The sequence below is a fragment of the Cetorhinus maximus genome, chromosome 1 (assembly GCF_964194155.1).
Source record: "Cetorhinus maximus chromosome 1, sCetMax3.hap1.1, whole genome shotgun sequence".
Classification (NCBI taxonomy): Eukaryota; Metazoa; Chordata; class Chondrichthyes; order Lamniformes; family Cetorhinidae; genus Cetorhinus; species Cetorhinus maximus.
The window spans coordinates 79,941,759-79,960,467 of NC_135879.1; the positions used below are offsets into that span (position 1 = coordinate 79,941,759).

At 39.5% G+C, this 18,709-nt stretch overlaps 1 protein-coding gene across 4 annotated transcripts in view; it reads left to right on the forward strand.

Moving 5' to 3' along the window:
• The first annotated feature begins 5,208 nt into the window (after positions 1–5,208).
• Positions 5,209–18,709, forward strand: part of larp7 (La ribonucleoprotein 7, transcriptional regulator) — a 34,617-nt gene continuing 21,116 nt past the window's right edge. For 3 of the 4 annotated variants that reach the window (XR_013576740.1, XM_078542885.1, XM_078542887.1), the window contains exons 1-8: positions 5,419–5,634; positions 10,326–10,550; positions 10,649–10,749; positions 13,444–13,527; positions 14,415–14,579; positions 15,313–15,418; positions 15,512–15,859; positions 16,037–16,175. Coding sequence is in view for 3 of the 4 variants with exons in the window: in XM_078542885.1 (XP_078399011.1) it covers positions 10,349–10,550; positions 10,649–10,749; positions 13,444–13,527; positions 14,415–14,579; positions 15,313–15,418; positions 15,512–15,859; positions 16,037–16,175 (1,145 nt within the window). In the remaining variant the exon portion in view is untranslated. Of the gene's footprint in view, positions 5,393–5,418; positions 5,635–10,325; positions 10,551–10,648; positions 10,750–13,443; positions 13,528–14,414; positions 14,580–15,312; positions 15,419–15,511; positions 15,860–16,036; positions 16,176–18,709 lie in introns of those variants that run through there. The other variant, XM_078542886.1, reaches the window with a different exon arrangement.

An 18,709-nucleotide genomic window follows, 5' to 3' on the forward strand; every position in this document is an offset into this window, starting at 1 on the left:
CTATAAATAAACAAAACAGGAATGTCGTGAGCATACACATAATTATTAAAAGGCTGACTAATGCCAGGTATAAAACAGACCATTACATTTATGAAATTAACCTTTTGTGTTTAATAAAATAAAATTTAATATGGGGTATACTGTAGATTGTGGCTTATAAGTCAATGTTTGAAGCTTTGAAAAATCCTTCAGAAAGCTTTTGATAAAGTTCCACATAAGAGGTTAGTGTACAAAATTAAAGCACATGGGGTTGGGGGTAATATATTGGCATGGATTGAGAATTGGTTAGCAGGCAGGAAACAGAGAGTAGGAATACCTGGGTCTTTTCAGGATGGCAGGTTGTAATTAGTGGGGTACCACATGGATTAGTACTTCAGCCAAGCTATTCACATTACATATCAATGATTTGGATGAGAGAACCAAATGTAATATTTCCAAGTTTGCTGATGACAGAAAACTAGATGGGAATGTGAGTGATGAGGAGAGTGTTAAGACGAGTATTGGACAAGTTGAGTGAGTGGGCAAATACATGGCAGATGCAGTATAACGTTGGTAAATGTGAAGTTATCCACTTTGGTAGGAAAAACAGAATGGCAGAGTATTATTTAAATGTTGATAGATTGGGAAACACTGATGTACAAAGGGACCTGGGTACCCTTGTACACCAATCACTGAAAGCAAGCAAGCAGGTGCAGCAAGCAATTAAGAAGACAAGTGGTATGCTGGCCTTCATTGCGAGAAGACCAAAGTACAGGAGCAAGAATGTCTTACTGCAGCTGTACAGGGCCTTGGTGAGACCACACCTGGAGTAGTGTGTGCAGTTTTGGTCTCCTTACCTAAGAAACGATATACTTGCTATAGAGGGAGTGCAGCGAAGGTTCACCAGACTGATGCATGGGATGACAGGATTGTCATATGAGGAGAGATTGGGCCGACTAGGCCTATATTCACTGGAGTTTAGAAGAATGAGAGGAGATCTCATTGAAACGTATAAAATTCTGACAGTGATGGACAGACTGGATGCAGGGATGATGTTTCCTCTGGCTGGGGGGGTCTAGAACAAGGGGTCACAATCTCAGGGTATGGGGCAGGCCTTTTAGGACTGAGATGGGGAGAAACTTCTTCACTCAGAGGGTGGTGAACCTATAGAATTCTCTACCACATAAGGTTGCCGAGGCCAAGTCACTGAATATATTTAAGAAAGAAATAGATAGATTTCTAGACTCTAAAGGCATCAAGGGGTATAGGGAGAGAGCGGGAATATGTCGTTGAGATAGAGGATCAGCCGTGAACATGTTGAATGGCAAAGCAGGCTCGAAGGGCCGAATGACCTATTCCTACTTCTATTTTTCTATATTTCTTCTAAAAATGGGGTCAACTTACATGTCAAGGATGAAATGTGAACTACTGGTGTGGGTTTGGTGGTCATCATTTTGAAATGCGGAAAAAAAACACCAGTAATTCAAATTAAATCAGTGTGTCACATTTTATTTAATGAAATAATGGGAATTCTGTGATGGGTAACTCACCTCCTGACTTCCCAAAGCCTGTCCACCACAAGGCACAAGTCAGGAGTGTGGTGGAATACTCCCCACTTGTCTGGGTGAGTGCAGTGTGGCTCTAACAACACTCAAGAAGCTCAATACCGTGCAGGACAAAGCAGCCCCCTTGATCGGCCCTCCACCACCGATGCACAGTGGCAGCAAAGTGTATCATATATAAGATGCACTGCAGCAACTCACCAAATCTCCTTTGTCAGCACTTTCCAAACATCCGGCCTCTAAAGATTAGAAGGATAAGGAAAGTAGACGCATGGGAACACCACCATCTGCAAGTTCCCCTCCAAGTCACACACCATCCTGACTTAGACCTAAATCACCATACCCTCACTATGCGGTAAAATCCTGGAAGTCCCTTCCTAACAGTCTTGTGGGTATTTCTACAACACATGGACTGCAGAGTTTCAAGAAGGTGGCTCACCACTACCTTCTCAATGGCAATTAAGGATGGGCAACAAATGCTGGCCTTGCCGGTGATGCCCACATCCCATGAAAGAATATTTTAAAAATTACGGAAATGGAAGTAAGTGGTCTTTGTGATGGAGCGGATATGGGGTTGGTACCTCATATAGGAGAGAAATAAGAGACAGGAGAGAAAGAGAAATATATAAGTTCTGGGTTAGTGCAGGGAGTGGGAAAGTTTAGGGAAAGGGCAGGAAGTAGCAGAGCCAGCTGATTGGATAGTCTTAGTCTTCATGACAAAGATGTCCATGAGCTCCTCAACTAAAGAGAACAGCAAGAACTTAAAACCTTGAAACAGGGACTGAAAAATTAGTTCTGTGATATTGTGAAATCAGCATTGCATTTGGGCTCATTTGAGTTTATTTTTATTTCTGGTGGAGCCTAATCATAGTTTGCAAACTGAAATTTACAGTTTCAAAGATCAGGAAATTCACAGTAGTTTGTATTATTTCATATGAACATCATTGGTAAAAGGACAAACTTGAATTGTATAATGCCTTATGTCTTCATGTCTTCAACAAATCCCAAACACCTCCTATTCATGCCATTACTAAAACCGCCTGCATAAGAACATAAAAAATAGGAGCAGCATTTGCCCCCTTGAGCCTGCTCCACCATTCAATAAGATCATGGCCGGTCTGATTAACTCCACTTTGCTGCTTGCTGTCTCTCATAACCCTTGACTCCCTCATAGATCGAATATCTACCTAACTCAGCACTGATTACATTCAATGACCTTGGGCCATCACTGCTCACTAGGGTAGAGAATTCCAAAGACTAACAACCTTCCGAGAGAAGAAATTCTTCCTCATCTCCATCTTAAATGAGAGTTATGAGAAATGAGAAAAGGAGACTTAAATATTTTGAAACTATGCCCCCCTAGTTCTCCCCCTAGCAGGGAAACATTCTCTCAGCATAAGCACCCTCAGAATCCTATATGCTTCAATTAGATCACCTCTCATTCTTCTAAACTCCAATGACTAAAGGCCCAACTTGCTCAACCTTTCATCCCAGGAATCAACCTGGTGAGCCTTCTCTGAAATGCCTCCAATATCAAGTATATTCCTCCTTAAATAAGATCAAAACCGTACACAGTACTGTAGGTGCGGTCTCACCAATTCCCTGTACAGTTGCTGCAAGACTTTCCTACTTTTTATACCCCATACTCCTTGCAATAAAGGCTAACATTCCATTTACCTTCCTAATTACTTGCTGTACCTGCATGCTAGCCTTTTTATAATTCATGTACAAGGACATCCAGATCCCTCTGTACCGCTGCAGTATCTTTCCATTTAAATAATATGTTGTGTTTCTATTCCTCCCACCAGTGGATAACCTTAACTTTTTCCACATTATGCTCCATCCTCCAAATTTTTGCCCACTCACTTAGCCTATCTGTATACCTTTGCAGACTATTTGTAACCTCCTCACAATTTTCCTACCTCACATTGTATCGTCAGCAAATTTGGCTACAACATACTCGGTCCCTTCATTCAAGTCATTAATGTAGATCATAAATAACTGAGACCTCAGCACTGATCCATATAGCACTGCACTTGTTACAGTTTGCCAAGTTGAAAATGACCCATTAGAAATTATTATAATATTATAATTGTTATTAAATTATTATATTACCAAATTACATTAGTCCAGACTCTGTTTCCTGGTAGTTAGCCAATCCTCTATCCATGCTAATAGATTATCCCCAAAACCATGAGCTCTTATCTTGTGTAATAGCCTTTCATATGGCACTTTATCAAATGCCTTTTGGAACACTAAATACACTACATCTATTGGTTCCCCTTTATCCACCCTGCTTGTTACATCCAAAAAAGAACTCTAATAATTTTGTCAAATACGATTCCACTTTCATAATCTGATGTTGATTCTGCTTGATTGTATTATGATTTTCTAAACGTCCTGCTGCTACTTCCTTAATAATGGATTCCAGCATTTTCCCAACGGCAGATGTTAAGCTATCTGACCTATAATTTCCTATTTTCTGTCTCCCTCCTTTCTTGAATAAAAATCACCTTCATAACGTCACCCACCCTGTCTCATCTCATCTGCTGCTGAAACCCTCATTCATGCCTTCATTACCTCTAGACTATTCCAATAATGCAGTCATGGCTCGTCTCCCATATTCTACACTCCATAAACTTGAGGTAATCTAAAATTCTGCTGCCCATGCCTTAACCCGCACCAAGTTCCATTCACCCATCCCAACTGTGCTTGCTAAACTACATTGGCTCCCGGTCAAACAAAGACTTGATTTTAAAATTCTCATTCTTGTTTTCAAATTCCTCATGGTCTCTCCCCTATCTCTACAATTTCCTCCAAACCTACAACACCCTGATATCCCTGCATTCTTCTTATTCTGCCTCTTGAGCAGATCCAATTTTAATCGTTCCACCTTTAGCAGCCAGGCCTGAAATCTGGATTTCACACCCAACACCTCTCCCATTCTCTACCTCGCTTTCCTCCTTTAAGACTTTCCTTAAAACTTTCCTCTTTGACCAAGCTTTGGTCATCTGACCTAACATCAACTTATGTGGCTTGGTGTCATACTTTGTTTCATAATGCTCCTGTGAAATGCCTTGGGATGTTTTATTAACTAAAAGGTAGGATATAAGTTGTTTGGTCACTATTGTTTAAATCATGACAGCCAGTTTACAGGTAACAAGGCCTCAAAGAGAAGAGATCATCTGTTTTTGGTGGTGTTGGTAGGGAAAGGATTTTGCCAGACACCTGAACGCCTTGTCATCTGTTAAATTCTCTTTACCCTGTATAACTATCCAAACAAACTTAACGTCATATTTGGATTATAGTGTAAAGCAATGCCATGTCACAGAACTCAAGCTTAAATGGCCACAATCAATTGTGCTACTGTTCACCAACAACTGGATTTTATTCTGAAATCAAGGTGGCAACATTAACAAAGTGGGAATCTAAACCCCTGGGGCATCCCTCACCTGATGAAACTTAAGCTTCAGACAATTGAAGAAACTCAGTCAGAACAAGGTTCAACCGTCGGAAACGATCAAAGACATGATAACAAACAACGTACATTCCAGAGTTAGCGTCTCCAATTCGCGCTCTCTGTCCCGAGAAATATTTTTTTTTTTAAATGTAAATAATACGATGCGGGGGCTTAAGTCCAAATTCTTCAACGAAACCTCGAATATTCCCGCTGCTGTAACGTCATCAAACCGCGACACAATTACCCAAGCACCAAACATTAAACAAGTTAAAAGTGGTGCAATTAAAAGCCTGCAATCTTTTCAGCTTAATCAAGCAGAGAAAACAACCAACTCAAAATTAAAATATTTTTAATCAGCTTAAGTCGAAAGTTGCAGAATTGGGACCAGAAGGTATTTTCCCTGTGTGTATTTGAATTGATATGAACAGTGCAGTATATTTGATTGGATGCAGCGTGGTGTGTATCTGGGTTGATATAGTGTGTTATTTATTTGATCTGATGCATTGAGTTGATGCAACTTTTTTGGATTGTGAGGTTTGGAACGTTGTGCAGGCGGTGAGAACGCGGGTCCTTCCGGGTTTGGGCGCCGCGCGGTCCAATGCCATAGACGCAGCAGCTGCGGGAGAGACGCAGGTAACTGACTGAGCACTGCGGGCTATTTTCACTAAAACATTTCTCAGGGTATAAACACGCAGTGGGTAAGGAACAGTACGTTTCTATGCACCCGTCTCTTTGAGGGTCTGCATATGCATAAAGAAAAGTAATACCACCCCCCCCCCCCCCCAAATATCGTACCCACTATGGGTGACAACGCCACATATTTCATTCGTATGATGTTTCATCGTTAGGATTACTTTAAAACCCTCAGCATGTTTTGTTTGAGGCTCGAATGCGACCTTTGTTAATTCCTCTCCTTGCAACTGTTCCATACTTCTACACCGAAAAATTCAAACGGATTTGGTTTTGAAAGCGGCAAAATTCTGGTCTTTGGGGTAGGCGGGAAACGGTAATATTGCTAAAGAGTAACTCATTACTGAAATTAGAATCCCCAATCCAGCCACCGAATTGAGATTTTTGCACTTATGTCTATGTTGATAACAGACACAAATGGTCGATTTTCTGGTAGTGTTGATTGAAGGATAAATATGGCCAGGTGGGAAGGGGAGCTTTAAACAATGCCATGCGACCTTTTATGAAGGCTTGAACCCACAAACTCCTGACTTGGAGATGAGAGGACCACCACTGTGCCAAGGCTGAGATGGTGTTATTGTGGATTGTTAAACCATCTTGCCAGAAAAGGTTAATGACAAGACTGACTGAAAGCATTGATAGGAAGGTGTGTTGCCAAGCGAACCAGCTGGTCCTCTTAGCCCCTAGATTTAGAGTTGTCATTATCAAAGTCCACATCTGATATACATGGTTGTAAGATAACAGTTTCTGCTATATTATGATGTGCTGGGCAGTCTTAAGTTTTTGAATATGTACACATTTATGCATACTTTTGAGAGTGAATAGTAACAGACATTTGATCTTTAAACATCAATTTGATTACAGGAGCACTCCTCCTTAGAGCAGAGATTTGATAGAGGTGTTCAAAATCATGAAAGGCTTGATAGAGCAAATAAGGAGAAACTGTTGTGAATGGCAGAAGGTCAGTTACCAGATGGCACAGATCTAAGGTGAATGGCAAATGAACCAGAGGCTCCTATGGGAACATTTTTACACAAGTTGTGACCTGGAATGTACTGCCTGAAAAGATGGTAGAAGTAATGGAGATTAAGGAGATAGCAGATGAATTGAACTGGTATTTTGTATCAGTCTTCACTATAGAGCATACAAATAACATCCCAGAAATAGCTGTAAATCAGGAAATGGAATGGAAGGGGAGGGAGGAACTTGGGGAAAATTACAATCGCCAGGGAAGTGATACTGTGAAAATTGTTGGAGCTCTGGGCTGACAAGTCCCTGGGCCCTGATGGATTTCATTCTAGGGTCTTAAAAAAGTAGCTATTGAGATAGTTGATGTGTTGGTTTTAATTTTCCATAATTCTCTAGATTCAAGGAAGCTTCCATTAGATTGGAAAATAGCAAATGTAATTCCTTTATTCAAAAAGGGGGGCAGACAGAAATCAGGAAACTACAGGCCAGTTAGCTTAACATATGTTGTAGGGAAAATGTTAGAAGCTATTATTAAAGATGTTATCGCATGGCACTTTGCCTTGAATTTTTCTATCAGGCAGAGTCAGCATGGTTTTTTGAAAGCAAAATCATGTTTAATCAATTTATTAGAGTTCTTTGAAGAAGTAACACATGCTTTGTATAAAGGGGAGCCAGTGGATGTGCTGTATTTAGATTTCCAGAAGGCATTTGAAAAGTTGCCACATCAAAAGCTATTGCAAAAAATAAAAGCTTATGGTGTAGGGGGTAATATATTGGCATGTATAGAAGATTGGCTGACTAACAGAAAACAGAGGATAAATGGATCTTTTCCTGGGTGGCAGGATATAATGAGTGGTGTGCCACAGGGATCAGTGCTGGGGCCTCAACTTTTCACAATTTATATAAATGACTTGGATGAAAGGACAGAAGATATGGTTGCTAAATTGGCTGATGATATAAAGATAGATAGGATAGTAATATGTGAATAGAGCACAAGGGGGCTACAAAAGAATATAGGTTAAGTGAGTGGGAAAAGACCTGGCAAATGGAGTATAATGTGGGAAAGTAAAATCATGCATTTTGTCAGGAAAAATAAAAAAGCATATTATCTTAATGGTGAGAGATTGCTGAGCTCTGATCTGAGATGCAGAGGGACATAGGTATTCTAGTACATGAATCACAAAAGGCAGGTACAGCAAGTAATTAGGAAAGCTAATTGAATGTTATTATTTATTGCAAGGGCAATTGAATACACAAGTAGGGAGGTTATGCTTCAGTTATATGGCATTGGTGAGACCTCATCTGGATACTGGGTACAGCATTGGTCTCTTTATTTAAGGAAGGATGTAAATGCGTTGGAAGCATATCAGAGAAGGTTTACTAAACAACTAAAACAAAAACAGAATTACCTGGAAAAACTCAGCAGGTCTGGCAGCATCGGCGGAGAAGAAAAGAGAGTTGATGTTCCGAGTCCTTTCGAGTTAGGACTCGAAACGTCAACTCTTTTCTTCTCCGCCGATGCTGCCAGACCTGCTGAGTTTTTCCAGGTAATTCTGTTCTTGTTTTGGATTTCCAGCATCCGCAGTTTTTTGTTTTTATTACTAAACAACTACTTGGATTGGGCAAGTTGTCTTATGAGGAAAGGTTGGACAGGCTAGGCTTGCATCTGAAGTAGTTTAGAAGAGTAAGACGCGACTTGATTGAAACATAGAAGATCCTGAGGGGCCTTGACATGATGGAATTGGAGAGGATGTTTCCTTTTCTGGGAGAACCTAGTACTAGGGGGCAGCCACTGTTTAAAAATAAGGGGTCACCTATTTAGGACAGTGATGAGGATAATTTTTTTTGAGGGTTTTGAGCCTTTGGAGCTCTCTTCCTCTGAAAGGCAGTGGAAGCAGAGTCTCTGAACATTTTTAAGGCAGTGATAGATTCTTGATAAGCAAGGGGGTGAAAGGCTATCAGGGGTGGATAGGAATAGGAGTTGAGGTTACAGTCAGTTCAGCTGTGATTTTACTGAATGACAGAGCAGGTTCAAAGGGCCGAGCGGCCTACTCCTAATTCGTATTTTCATATGTAAGTAGATTCAGTCATAACATTTAAAAGAGATTTGAATGAATACTTGAAAGGGAAAACATTGACAGGGCTAGAGGGAAACATCAAGGAGTGGGTTTGGATAACTCTATTGTAAGCACAATGGGCTGAATGGCCTCCTGTGCTGCATCATTTAGTGAGTTCTGGTAGAAGTTGTGAACCTGTAGAATTGTTTTCAGGGTGGCGCAGTATTCTATGTTGAAAATCATGATAGGAAAGGGGCAATTGGAAAGCAGAATTGACAAGAATGCCTTATTTTCTCCTCTGTTACCATATGTTTGTCTCCCCATAATGAATGACATTTGTTCTGCTTGCTATTGGGTCTCTGTTTGTAGCCTGTCAGAAGTGGGGAGGAAGAGAGGTCAGTTAAAAGTGTCATAGTGGCCCTTGACATAGGGCAGGAAAAAGAAAGGCTCTTAACAAAAAGTTGTTGAACACACAATGGAACTATGGACTTCTATGTACATGGTGGCGAAGCCATATTAGTAATTGGCTGCTTTTTCGACAGAGTGGAAATATTTTCTTAGTTGGAGTGGATAACTTGAATTGTTGTTTTTTGGTATGTTTTTTTTAAAAGTACAATTGAAAATGTACATATTCCCACCTCCTTTGTGTCTGTATATCTATAAGTCAGTATGTTTCCTGGCCTCTAGTAATGTTCTTTTTCTTTTCCATTAACTTCAGTCGAAAAGAAAATTGGGCCGAGTCCAAAACAGGAACAAACCTATGCCATTCAGTCCCTCAGATCTCTTCCAGCATTCACTTAGATCATGACTGATCTGTACCTGAACCCATCTACCTACCTCATTCCGTAACCCTTAATACCATGACCTAACAAAAATCTAATCAATCTCAATTTTGATTTTTTTTAATTGACCTAGCCTCCTGGGGGATTTCCATTAATTTTTATGCAGAAGTACTTTCTGACATCACTCCTGAATGGCCAGCTCTAACTTTAAAGTTAATGTGCCTTGTTCTGAACAGTCCCACTCTACCTACCCTGTCAAATCCTTTAATCATCATAAACACTTCAGTTAGACCACCCCTTAATCTGAATTAAAGGGAATACAGGCCCAGTCTTCTAGCTCTGGTATCATTTTGGTGAATTTGCACTCCACCCCTTTCAAAGCCAGTTTCAAACCCCTTCCTATGGCGTGGTGTCTAGAATGAAATGCAGTGCTCCTGATTGGGTTTAGCTAGAGCTCTGTACAGCTGTAAACAGCTTGGGATTTGCTATTGGCTGTTTTGCATTATTGCCCATTACTAACGTATACCTCTCTTTCAAGTGACATGTCTGCACAGAGAATACTGTATTTTTTTTTGTATTAAATAATTTCAAAAGTTTAGCTGGTTACCCTGATGGCCTGGCATATGGAAGGATCACTTGGCGTGGTGCTATGCCATACAAGCTGGAAGATCTGATCTTAGCTAGAGCATTGGCGATTGCCCTACAGTGAACAGTTTTTTTTAAAAAATCCCCTTAATGTACACCATCACTGTCGCCTTTGAATTTGTGTTTCATAATTATTTGTAATGTAATAAATTTAACATCCAAGTATTTTCTCTGCCTATAGTTTGTTGCCTTGCTTTGCTGAATATGGGAGAGACAGAGAAAGCAATGAGTGAGACAGCGCGTATGGAATCCAGCATCCAGAAGAAGGAAAAGGAGAAAAAGAAAAGGTCGAGGGTCAACAAGGTGCTTTCTGAGATTAAAAAACAGGTTGAATTTTGGTTTGGCAATGTGAACCTCCACAAAGACCGATTCCTTCAGGAACAGATTCAGAAATCCAGAGATGGATGTGAGTAATATATCTCTCTTGGTATTTACCCATGGTTTAAATGTATGAATCTTTAACTGTTGTCAGTGTTCTGTCTCATTATTTTTCTTACTCCCCAGATGTTGACATTTCTGTGCTGACAACATTCAACAAAATGAAAAAGCTAACCACAGATGTAAAATTAATAGCAAGGGCATTAAAAAACTCAGCTGTCATTGAGGTGAGATTGAATACTTTCAATTACATGTTATGATTAAAAGCTAGCTGATGTCACCTGTACAAGCTATGCAATCACTTACTATTGACTTCCGCTTTTATGATCAACTTAACTTACAGAGCAAAAAAAAAGTACCTCAAGATGCATTAGAGGGGACTGCATGTTGTGCCAGAAAGGGGGAGATTAAGAAATGGGATAGAAAGCATGGCTGAAAAGATGGATTTTGAGACAGGATAGGAAGGGGTTGCAGGCTCGAGCAGCATGCAGAGATCGGATGAAGATGTCCAGGGATTTATGAACAAAAATGAGAATTTAAAATTCGGCACATTGAAGGATAGGGAGCCAGTGATAAGTGAGGACAGATTGATGAGAAATTATAATAAGGTACGGGGAACGTTGTTTAAATCCTGTAGCTTTTCTTCAAACAGTGCATGAGATTTTTTTTTGCGTCCACCTTGGTTTAACATGTTCATTGATAGCACCTCTGACAGTGAAGGACTTCCTCACTGTTGCACTGAAGTGTTAACCTATGTCAAGCATTCAAATAGGCTTCATGATAAAGCATTAGAAAGGAGAAATAAGATGAAAGACAAGTAGCACTAGAGCAAAGGAAAGCTCAGAAATAAAAGGGATTAGACAAGTGGCAAATTTGAGGCAGCCTAAGATCAGTTGGAGTTCCTCCATATAAAATGTGGTAAATGAGATTGTCAAGCTGGAGGCACAAGTCGTCACATGGAACTATGGTATATAGTTGCAATAACAAAAGCTTGGGTCAAAGATGTCAGGGATTGAGAGTTTAATATTCTTGGCTACGAGGTATTCAGAAAAGAAAGGTGGGTATGTGACAGTATTGATCGAAGAAACTTATTACATTATTGGAGAGGGATGAGGCAGTTGAGGGGTCAAAGACTGAGACTATTTGGTTAGAATTAAAGAACAAAAGAGGAGCTGTTGTGCTGCTGGATGTATGCTGCATGCCAAAAATTATCAGGAAGGAGATAGAAAAGCAAATTACAGAAAGATGCGAGAACTCTAGTGTCATGATAACAGTGGGCTTGATAATCTTGCAGTCTCTTAGGATAATCAGTACAAAGGGCAAAAAGTCATAGAAATTCCTAAAATGTTTACCAGGAAACTTTCTTAATCAATGTGATTCTAGCCAATAAGAAAGGAAACAGTGCTGGTGGTTCTGGGGAACAAAGATGGAGCATATTTCCTTGGGAACAGATTTGGGGAACAGTGAACACAATATCATCAGGTTTAGAATAGTTACAGAATTGGACAAGGAGTAATCGAGTATCAAAATACATAACTAGGGAATCTCCAACAAGATCTTCGGCCTATAATGTGTTTTGCAGAATAAAAATTAATTTTCCAGAGTACTAAAATTCATACTTTGTATGAATTTGTGAGAATCGATGGCAACATCCTCTTTTCCAGTCAACAATGTAACAATAAAGGATGAGGTGGAAGTGATATTGGACAAGATAAAGAGGAGGTACTTAAAAGTCAAGAGTTTACATACAGCATAGCTACATCCTATAACATTTGACCAATGAGAAACTTTTGATATTGACAATATGTCATTTGTACTTAAACAGCAAGTGTTGCTGAAATTAGGAGAATTGGATTTGAGGAGTTCAGGAGCATGTAACAATGCAAGTGAGAGCCACTGTCAGCTGAGATAAGTCATTTATCTGGGTGCTTATCAGTTGGGGGTTTAGAGTTGAAGGCAAACGTCCAAGATTACTGCTGTGACTGGAAGATACAGGCCTGTCCCCTTTATTCATTATGCAAAATAAATTATTTAAAAAAAGACATGTTCACTAGTAGCTCATTTTAACTTATCTACTCACTAAAACATTTTAGAACTCCATTAATAAAATCTGAAAATGCAGATCAGAAGCTTCTCCTTGTGTTTCTAGCCTCAACCTATAGAACCATTTTAAAAGTGCGCCTGTCTTCAAATTTTCCAGGACAAAGCATCCAAATTCTCTCACAATTGGAAAAGTATTTTGGCTCAGTCAGTGTCATTCTTGCTTTAAAACACAAATCATTGTGGGCTCAAGCCCACTTATATAGTATGATACAACAGGAGAATTCGGCCGATCATGCATGTATTGCCTCCTGGGTAGCATAATCCAATTAATTCCACTGTTTTCCCTTCAAGTATATACCAAATTGACTTTTTAAAGTTACTACTGAATATGCTGAATATACTCACTGCATGCATCCTCTGGTGCTTTTGTCAATTTCAATCTGCATCCTGTTTACTGACTTCTCTACCACTGGAAAATTTTTATTTTATCACAACCATCAATTACTTTATTAATCCATACTAGGCCTAGATCCCCATCGCCAATTGGGGTGTAACATTTGCAACCTCCAGCCCACTTTAATTGGAAGATTATGACCAGAGCCTCCAAAATTTCCACCCTTTGCTCAGTGACCCTAGGAAACATTTCACGTGAACCTCATGATTTTTCTACCTTCCGTCGTGGCTGCTAATCAGGACAAAGGAAGGTGATTTCTCACCAACAGACAGAAATGTACCACTCAGATGGCAATTTCAAGATGCAAAGTAGCAGCTTAAATCAATTTGTAATAAACAAGGGCAAAACATGGTTATATTTCAGGTACTCAAGTGTAGTAACTTTTCCCCTTTTAAACAAAATGCTTTTCAAATATTGCCTTCAGCTGAACGTAGAAGGAACAAAACTAAGGAGGCGTATGGCCTTGGGAGTTCAGCCACAGGATGTTGATGACCGTACAGTTTATGTGGTAAGTATGAGTAACTTTCACCCTCAGAAAATTTAGCCAAAATATTTCCTCTTGGAATCATTTTATGTATATGCAGGTCTGAATTCTCAGGATAGTTGGATGAGTTTTGGAATGAGCAGGGAGAATTCAGTGAGTTAATGTGAACCTCACACGATCACTGCCAAGATTTTCCACCAGAAATAGAAACCATTGAATCTAACCCTTGTGGCTAAGGGTATTGTGATATTACTGTTGAGCAGTTTGCTTGCCCTTTTTAAATCCATTTAAAGGAATGGAATCAGGGCACTTCAAAATGGCACTCCTTTGTACTGCCCAACAGGCTAGCTACAATGCTGCAGCAGACATTTTCCTATTCAGCAGTACCAAGATTGAAAAATACTGCCCATTTTTCCAGCAACATGGTATATATAGCTTTTAATATCCTATTAATTCCTAGTCAAGTTAGCAAAGTTGTATTTATAGAGTGGCAGTCATTTGTCCTAATACAAGTGGACAAGTTAAATTTTGTCTTATACATAAAAATTGCCAATTGTTGAGGGGTGCAAGTTCCAACTGACATTTTCAATGATGTTGATATTTTGAACTGGGACCAGTGACCGGGGACAAGGAATTGCTGATCAGGGTTCATGGTTGCTGATGGGAGCCATTAGTAGTAAGGGACAGGAAATTTAAAATGATGGGATCCATTAGTAAGGGACAGGCCATTAGTAGTAAGGGACAGGAATTTTAAATGAATCCAAAATAAAAAATACCTGGAAAAACTCAGGTCTGACATCATCTGCGGAGAGGAAGTTAAGTCTGTATGACAACAGAACTGTTCCTCTGTATTCCAGGTATTTTTTTATTTGTTACAGGAATTTTAAATCCAGTCTCATCTTGGTTTTTAGGAGTTGCTACCCAGAAGTGTTTCACACGGTTGGATAGACAGAGTATTCAGTAAATGTGGAAATGTAGTCTACATCAGCATTCCTCGTTACAAAACAACTGGTGACCCAAAAGGATTTGCCTTCGTGGAATTTGAAACTACATCAGGAGCCCAAAAAGCCATAGAGGTAAGAATGGACATCAAGGCGTTTTTTTTTAAGGTGAAAATCGTTCCCTACCACCCCTGCCCTTTCTACCTTGACCCCCTCCCACCTTGCAGGGGCCTGCCACCTTGGCACCAGCAAGATCCCACTCATCTGTAGGCTGGATCCAATGTCAGGTGCCTTTCAACTTTGCTGTTTTTCCCAACCAAACCAAAAAAACCATCCAAAGATTGTGGTTGGCCTTCAATCTTCTTTAAAGATCTTTTAGATGTTATGTGCCAATGTGGTTGGTTCCCAGCAGTTAATCTAGCCATAAATTGTTTTGAGCCCTTGTTGTGGGCAACAAAGAGTATCTTAATTTTCCTCATGATAGCTCACAAGTCACCATTCTTCATTACCGCATTCAACCTACACCCTACAGCAGATTGCACTGTTCATTCTGCAACCCAACATGACACCCTGGATATGAGCATACCATTTGTAAATTTCTTGCTTTAAAAATCCCAAGTGCTGAGACATCCCTGCAATACTGCAATAACTCATAATTTTAAATGGGCTGTCAAAATTAAAATCAGTGGAAATGGTGGGGAGCATTTGGGTCAGGTAGTATCTTGCTGCCACTTACTCACTTATCAGCATCCGATGAAGTGTAATGTAATTGTTTGAGAAAAAGGAGAAATTGCAATAAAGTAAGCAAAATATTTTTTATTGTACATTGATGGAAGTTACAGAATGTTCAATTCATTGTTTTTCCAAGCTGTTAAATAATCCCCCAGAAGATGCACCACGAAAGCCTGGAGTTTTCCCCAAAACCGTAAAGAGCAAACCAGTTCCAGTGTTTAATTCCAGTGACTGCAATGTTGGTATGTAGCAGCAGTAGCTTTGTGAATTGTGCAAGATTCTATGTGGGCTATAGGAGGTTCTAATAATTTGCACAAAAAATTTCATCCTTTCAGATAATAAATGCACAGATGAGAAAAAGAAAAAGAAAAAAAAGAAACCTCGAAAATCAGAGAACTGTAATCAGTCAGCTGCAGAGCCAATGGAACAGTCTCACACAAAAAATGCTGACAGCTTAGAAAAAGGAAAGAGCAGCAGAGTGACATCTGACTGTCCAGAAACTGATGTGCCAGATCCGTGCAAAAATAAATCAAAAGGTGAAACAAGGAAAAAGGATAAAACAGAAGAGAGCAGTCGGAGGAAGCGGAAGAGAAGTAGTCCTGGAAAACTGGAAGAAGGGTCCTCTGCAAAAGTAAGAAGAATTAGTGACCGAGAAAAAGAGAAGACAGATAGTGACATTAAAGGTATTGGAAATTTCAAAACTCCCTATCCAGAGGTTTAATGACTGCATACCAATCAAAAGTCAAAAGGCTGTAGAAAATTCTGGAACATTTTTTGGCACTTGCTATTTCCAGCTTGTTCGTTGATTTATGGCATCTACACTATTTTAAAAATTATTAAAATAGTCCAAAATTTTACAGATGTTTCGACAGAAGATGAGCATGGCTCTGGAGATAAGAAGGATGAGTCCCTGTCAAAAAGCAAGAGAAAACGGAAAAAAAAACACAAAGATAGGCACAAGGTGGAAGAAGAAGTCATTCCACTGCGAGTACTATCCAAGTAAGTGGAATATTTTGATGGAAGACTAGTTGACTAGAAAATAATTTTCAACTACCATTGCAGGGGGAAGATAGTGGCAATCACTAGGGACACTTGAATGCTGTGGGGAAAGTGGGGTTCAAATCCTGTCACAGCGGCTGGAATTAAATTCAAATCAATAAATCTGAAATTTAAGTTTACAGGTGACCATGACAACAGCCTTGACAGCAATGCTCACCTCCCATGAAAGAATTAAAAGATAACACTTGTATAAGCACCCCAAAAAATGGTGCCCATTTATTGCCTTATTGCCCTCCCTCATATTACAAGTTGTGAGTTTGATGATCTCTTTGGGGCCAGAGCAAGGACAGCAGTCTTCCTTCCCTAAAGGGGCATTAGTGAATTAGTTGGCTTTTGCCAATAATCCAGTGACCTCATGGCCACTTTTATAAAGCTGCCAATTCAAATTTCAAATGCACATGGTGAGATGAGCTCATTCCTTAAATCGTGTAGTGCACTAAATCAAGAATCATTAATTCCCACGTAGGTAGCACCTCTATAAATTGTGATGAGTCACTAGAATTGACATTCTGATTCTTGCTACAGGTTTGTACATTTAAAAACACCAATATGAAGCACTTACTTAAGTAGACAACAGCAAGTTTTCCATGTTGGTGCTTCAAAACTACATAATCCTCTGGTTCAATTTATGTTCCAAAATCTGTTGTTTCATTGAGCAGTAGAAATCCCAACAAGCGAGCACTTACTTTAAATGATAGCAAGTTCTCACATGTTAAGAGGCTCCACATCACAATTAATTCCATTGGAAAGACATGCTGGAAATAAGGCTGCAGTGGATGTGTTGTGTGTAAGTTAATTGTAGCACACTGGAAAAAAGCTGCAACAAAAATGTTAATTTGATCTTGAAATATGGCATGAAGCAGCAATGATGAAGAGTTGCTGCTTGGATTTCTTTGCATCTAATCGGCGCAAGTTTTGTATTGAGAAATCCCAACATAAAAGCACTTACTTCAGAAAATAACAGAAAGTGCATGCATGTTAGGAGTTCTTACCACAATATTTCCAATCGAAACGTCTTGGTGTAAGGACTTGGGTCACTCAGGTCACTCATGCTTCTATGATATAACTGGAAAGGAACCAAAGTGTCAAAAAAATTAAATATCCACATTTCTCCAACTTTTTTTATTGGTAGTGCTTCTGTGCAGTAGAAATCCCAACATGAGAGCACTTACTTGAACTTGAGAAGGCAAGAACTCACATGTTAGAGGCTCCAAAAAGCAACAGTTTGATAATCTTCCTTGGAACTATGAACAGCATCTTACAACCTTGGGATATCCCAGAGCAATTTGAAGTGACTTTTAGGAAACAACCAATCTTTTACATAGTAAGGTCCTATAAACAAGAGATAATGGTCCAACTGAATTTTATGGTGTTAATAATTGAGGGCTAAACAGTGGCCAGGATACCAGAAAACTGCTTGCTAAAGGATTTATGTCCACCTTGAGTGAGCAGCATTAAGATGTCAAGTGTTAGTCCCCAAGTCCCCAACAAGAAAGCCTTTATGGGTAGTTGGGCTGCAGTTGGGTGTAGCAGAAATCCCAATATGATAAGCACTTATTTATATAATACACAGCAAGTGCTTGCATATTAGGATCTCTAAAACATCAAAAAGTCCATTGATACTGGGTTCCGTGTTTCTAAATTGGAACTGAAGTTAACATTTCAGGTCAGCATTGTCAAAGGATACCTCTGTGCATTTATATTGAACTTTTTCAGCCAACGCCTCAACAGTACACTTGAAAGCTTCCCTTAACAGGACCACTGGCTTATGATTGAATTGCATGAGATTACACCAAATCTATTTTGTTCTGCAAAACCAGAGGCCACATTATGATGAGTCACTAATCTTTATAGTTAAAAACATTTAAATTGCCCTACGTGTAGAATCATGCAAGTTGAAATTGAAATAAAAGCCTGCCCTAACAAAAAGGCACTAACTGCTTATAAAGAGGAAGGCTTTACTGAGCAGAACACTGGCTTCTGACAGGTTTTATATTTTTGTATATTAAACCTGTATGCTAGAGATTCCAACATGTGAGTACTTACTAATGAAACTTGACAGCAAGCTTCACTTGTTGGAGTAACTAGCAACAGTATACCGAACTTGTACAACTAAAACTTGTGAGCCACATAAGGACACGCGAGTGCAAATTTCCAGGGCAAGCCAAATCAAAATTTGATTCAGACCCTTGGATTTAATGAGCTGAGAGGGTAGGCAGAAACACAGGCAGGGCTTCTGCTCCTGATGCAGCTTTTACAATGTAGTCAAAAGCTAGATTTTATGTATAAAATACTAACTTACAAATCACAATAGATTCCCAAGTCAGGCATCAAGAGATTTTTTAAGTTGCAAAAGTTGATCGTGAGCAGCCTCCATGATGGTACTGGACAGTACATCACCATTGCTGAAGTGCAATACCAATGTAAGAAAAAACAGCATTGCACGATCGCAGTGGTGGTACACTGTAGCTGCT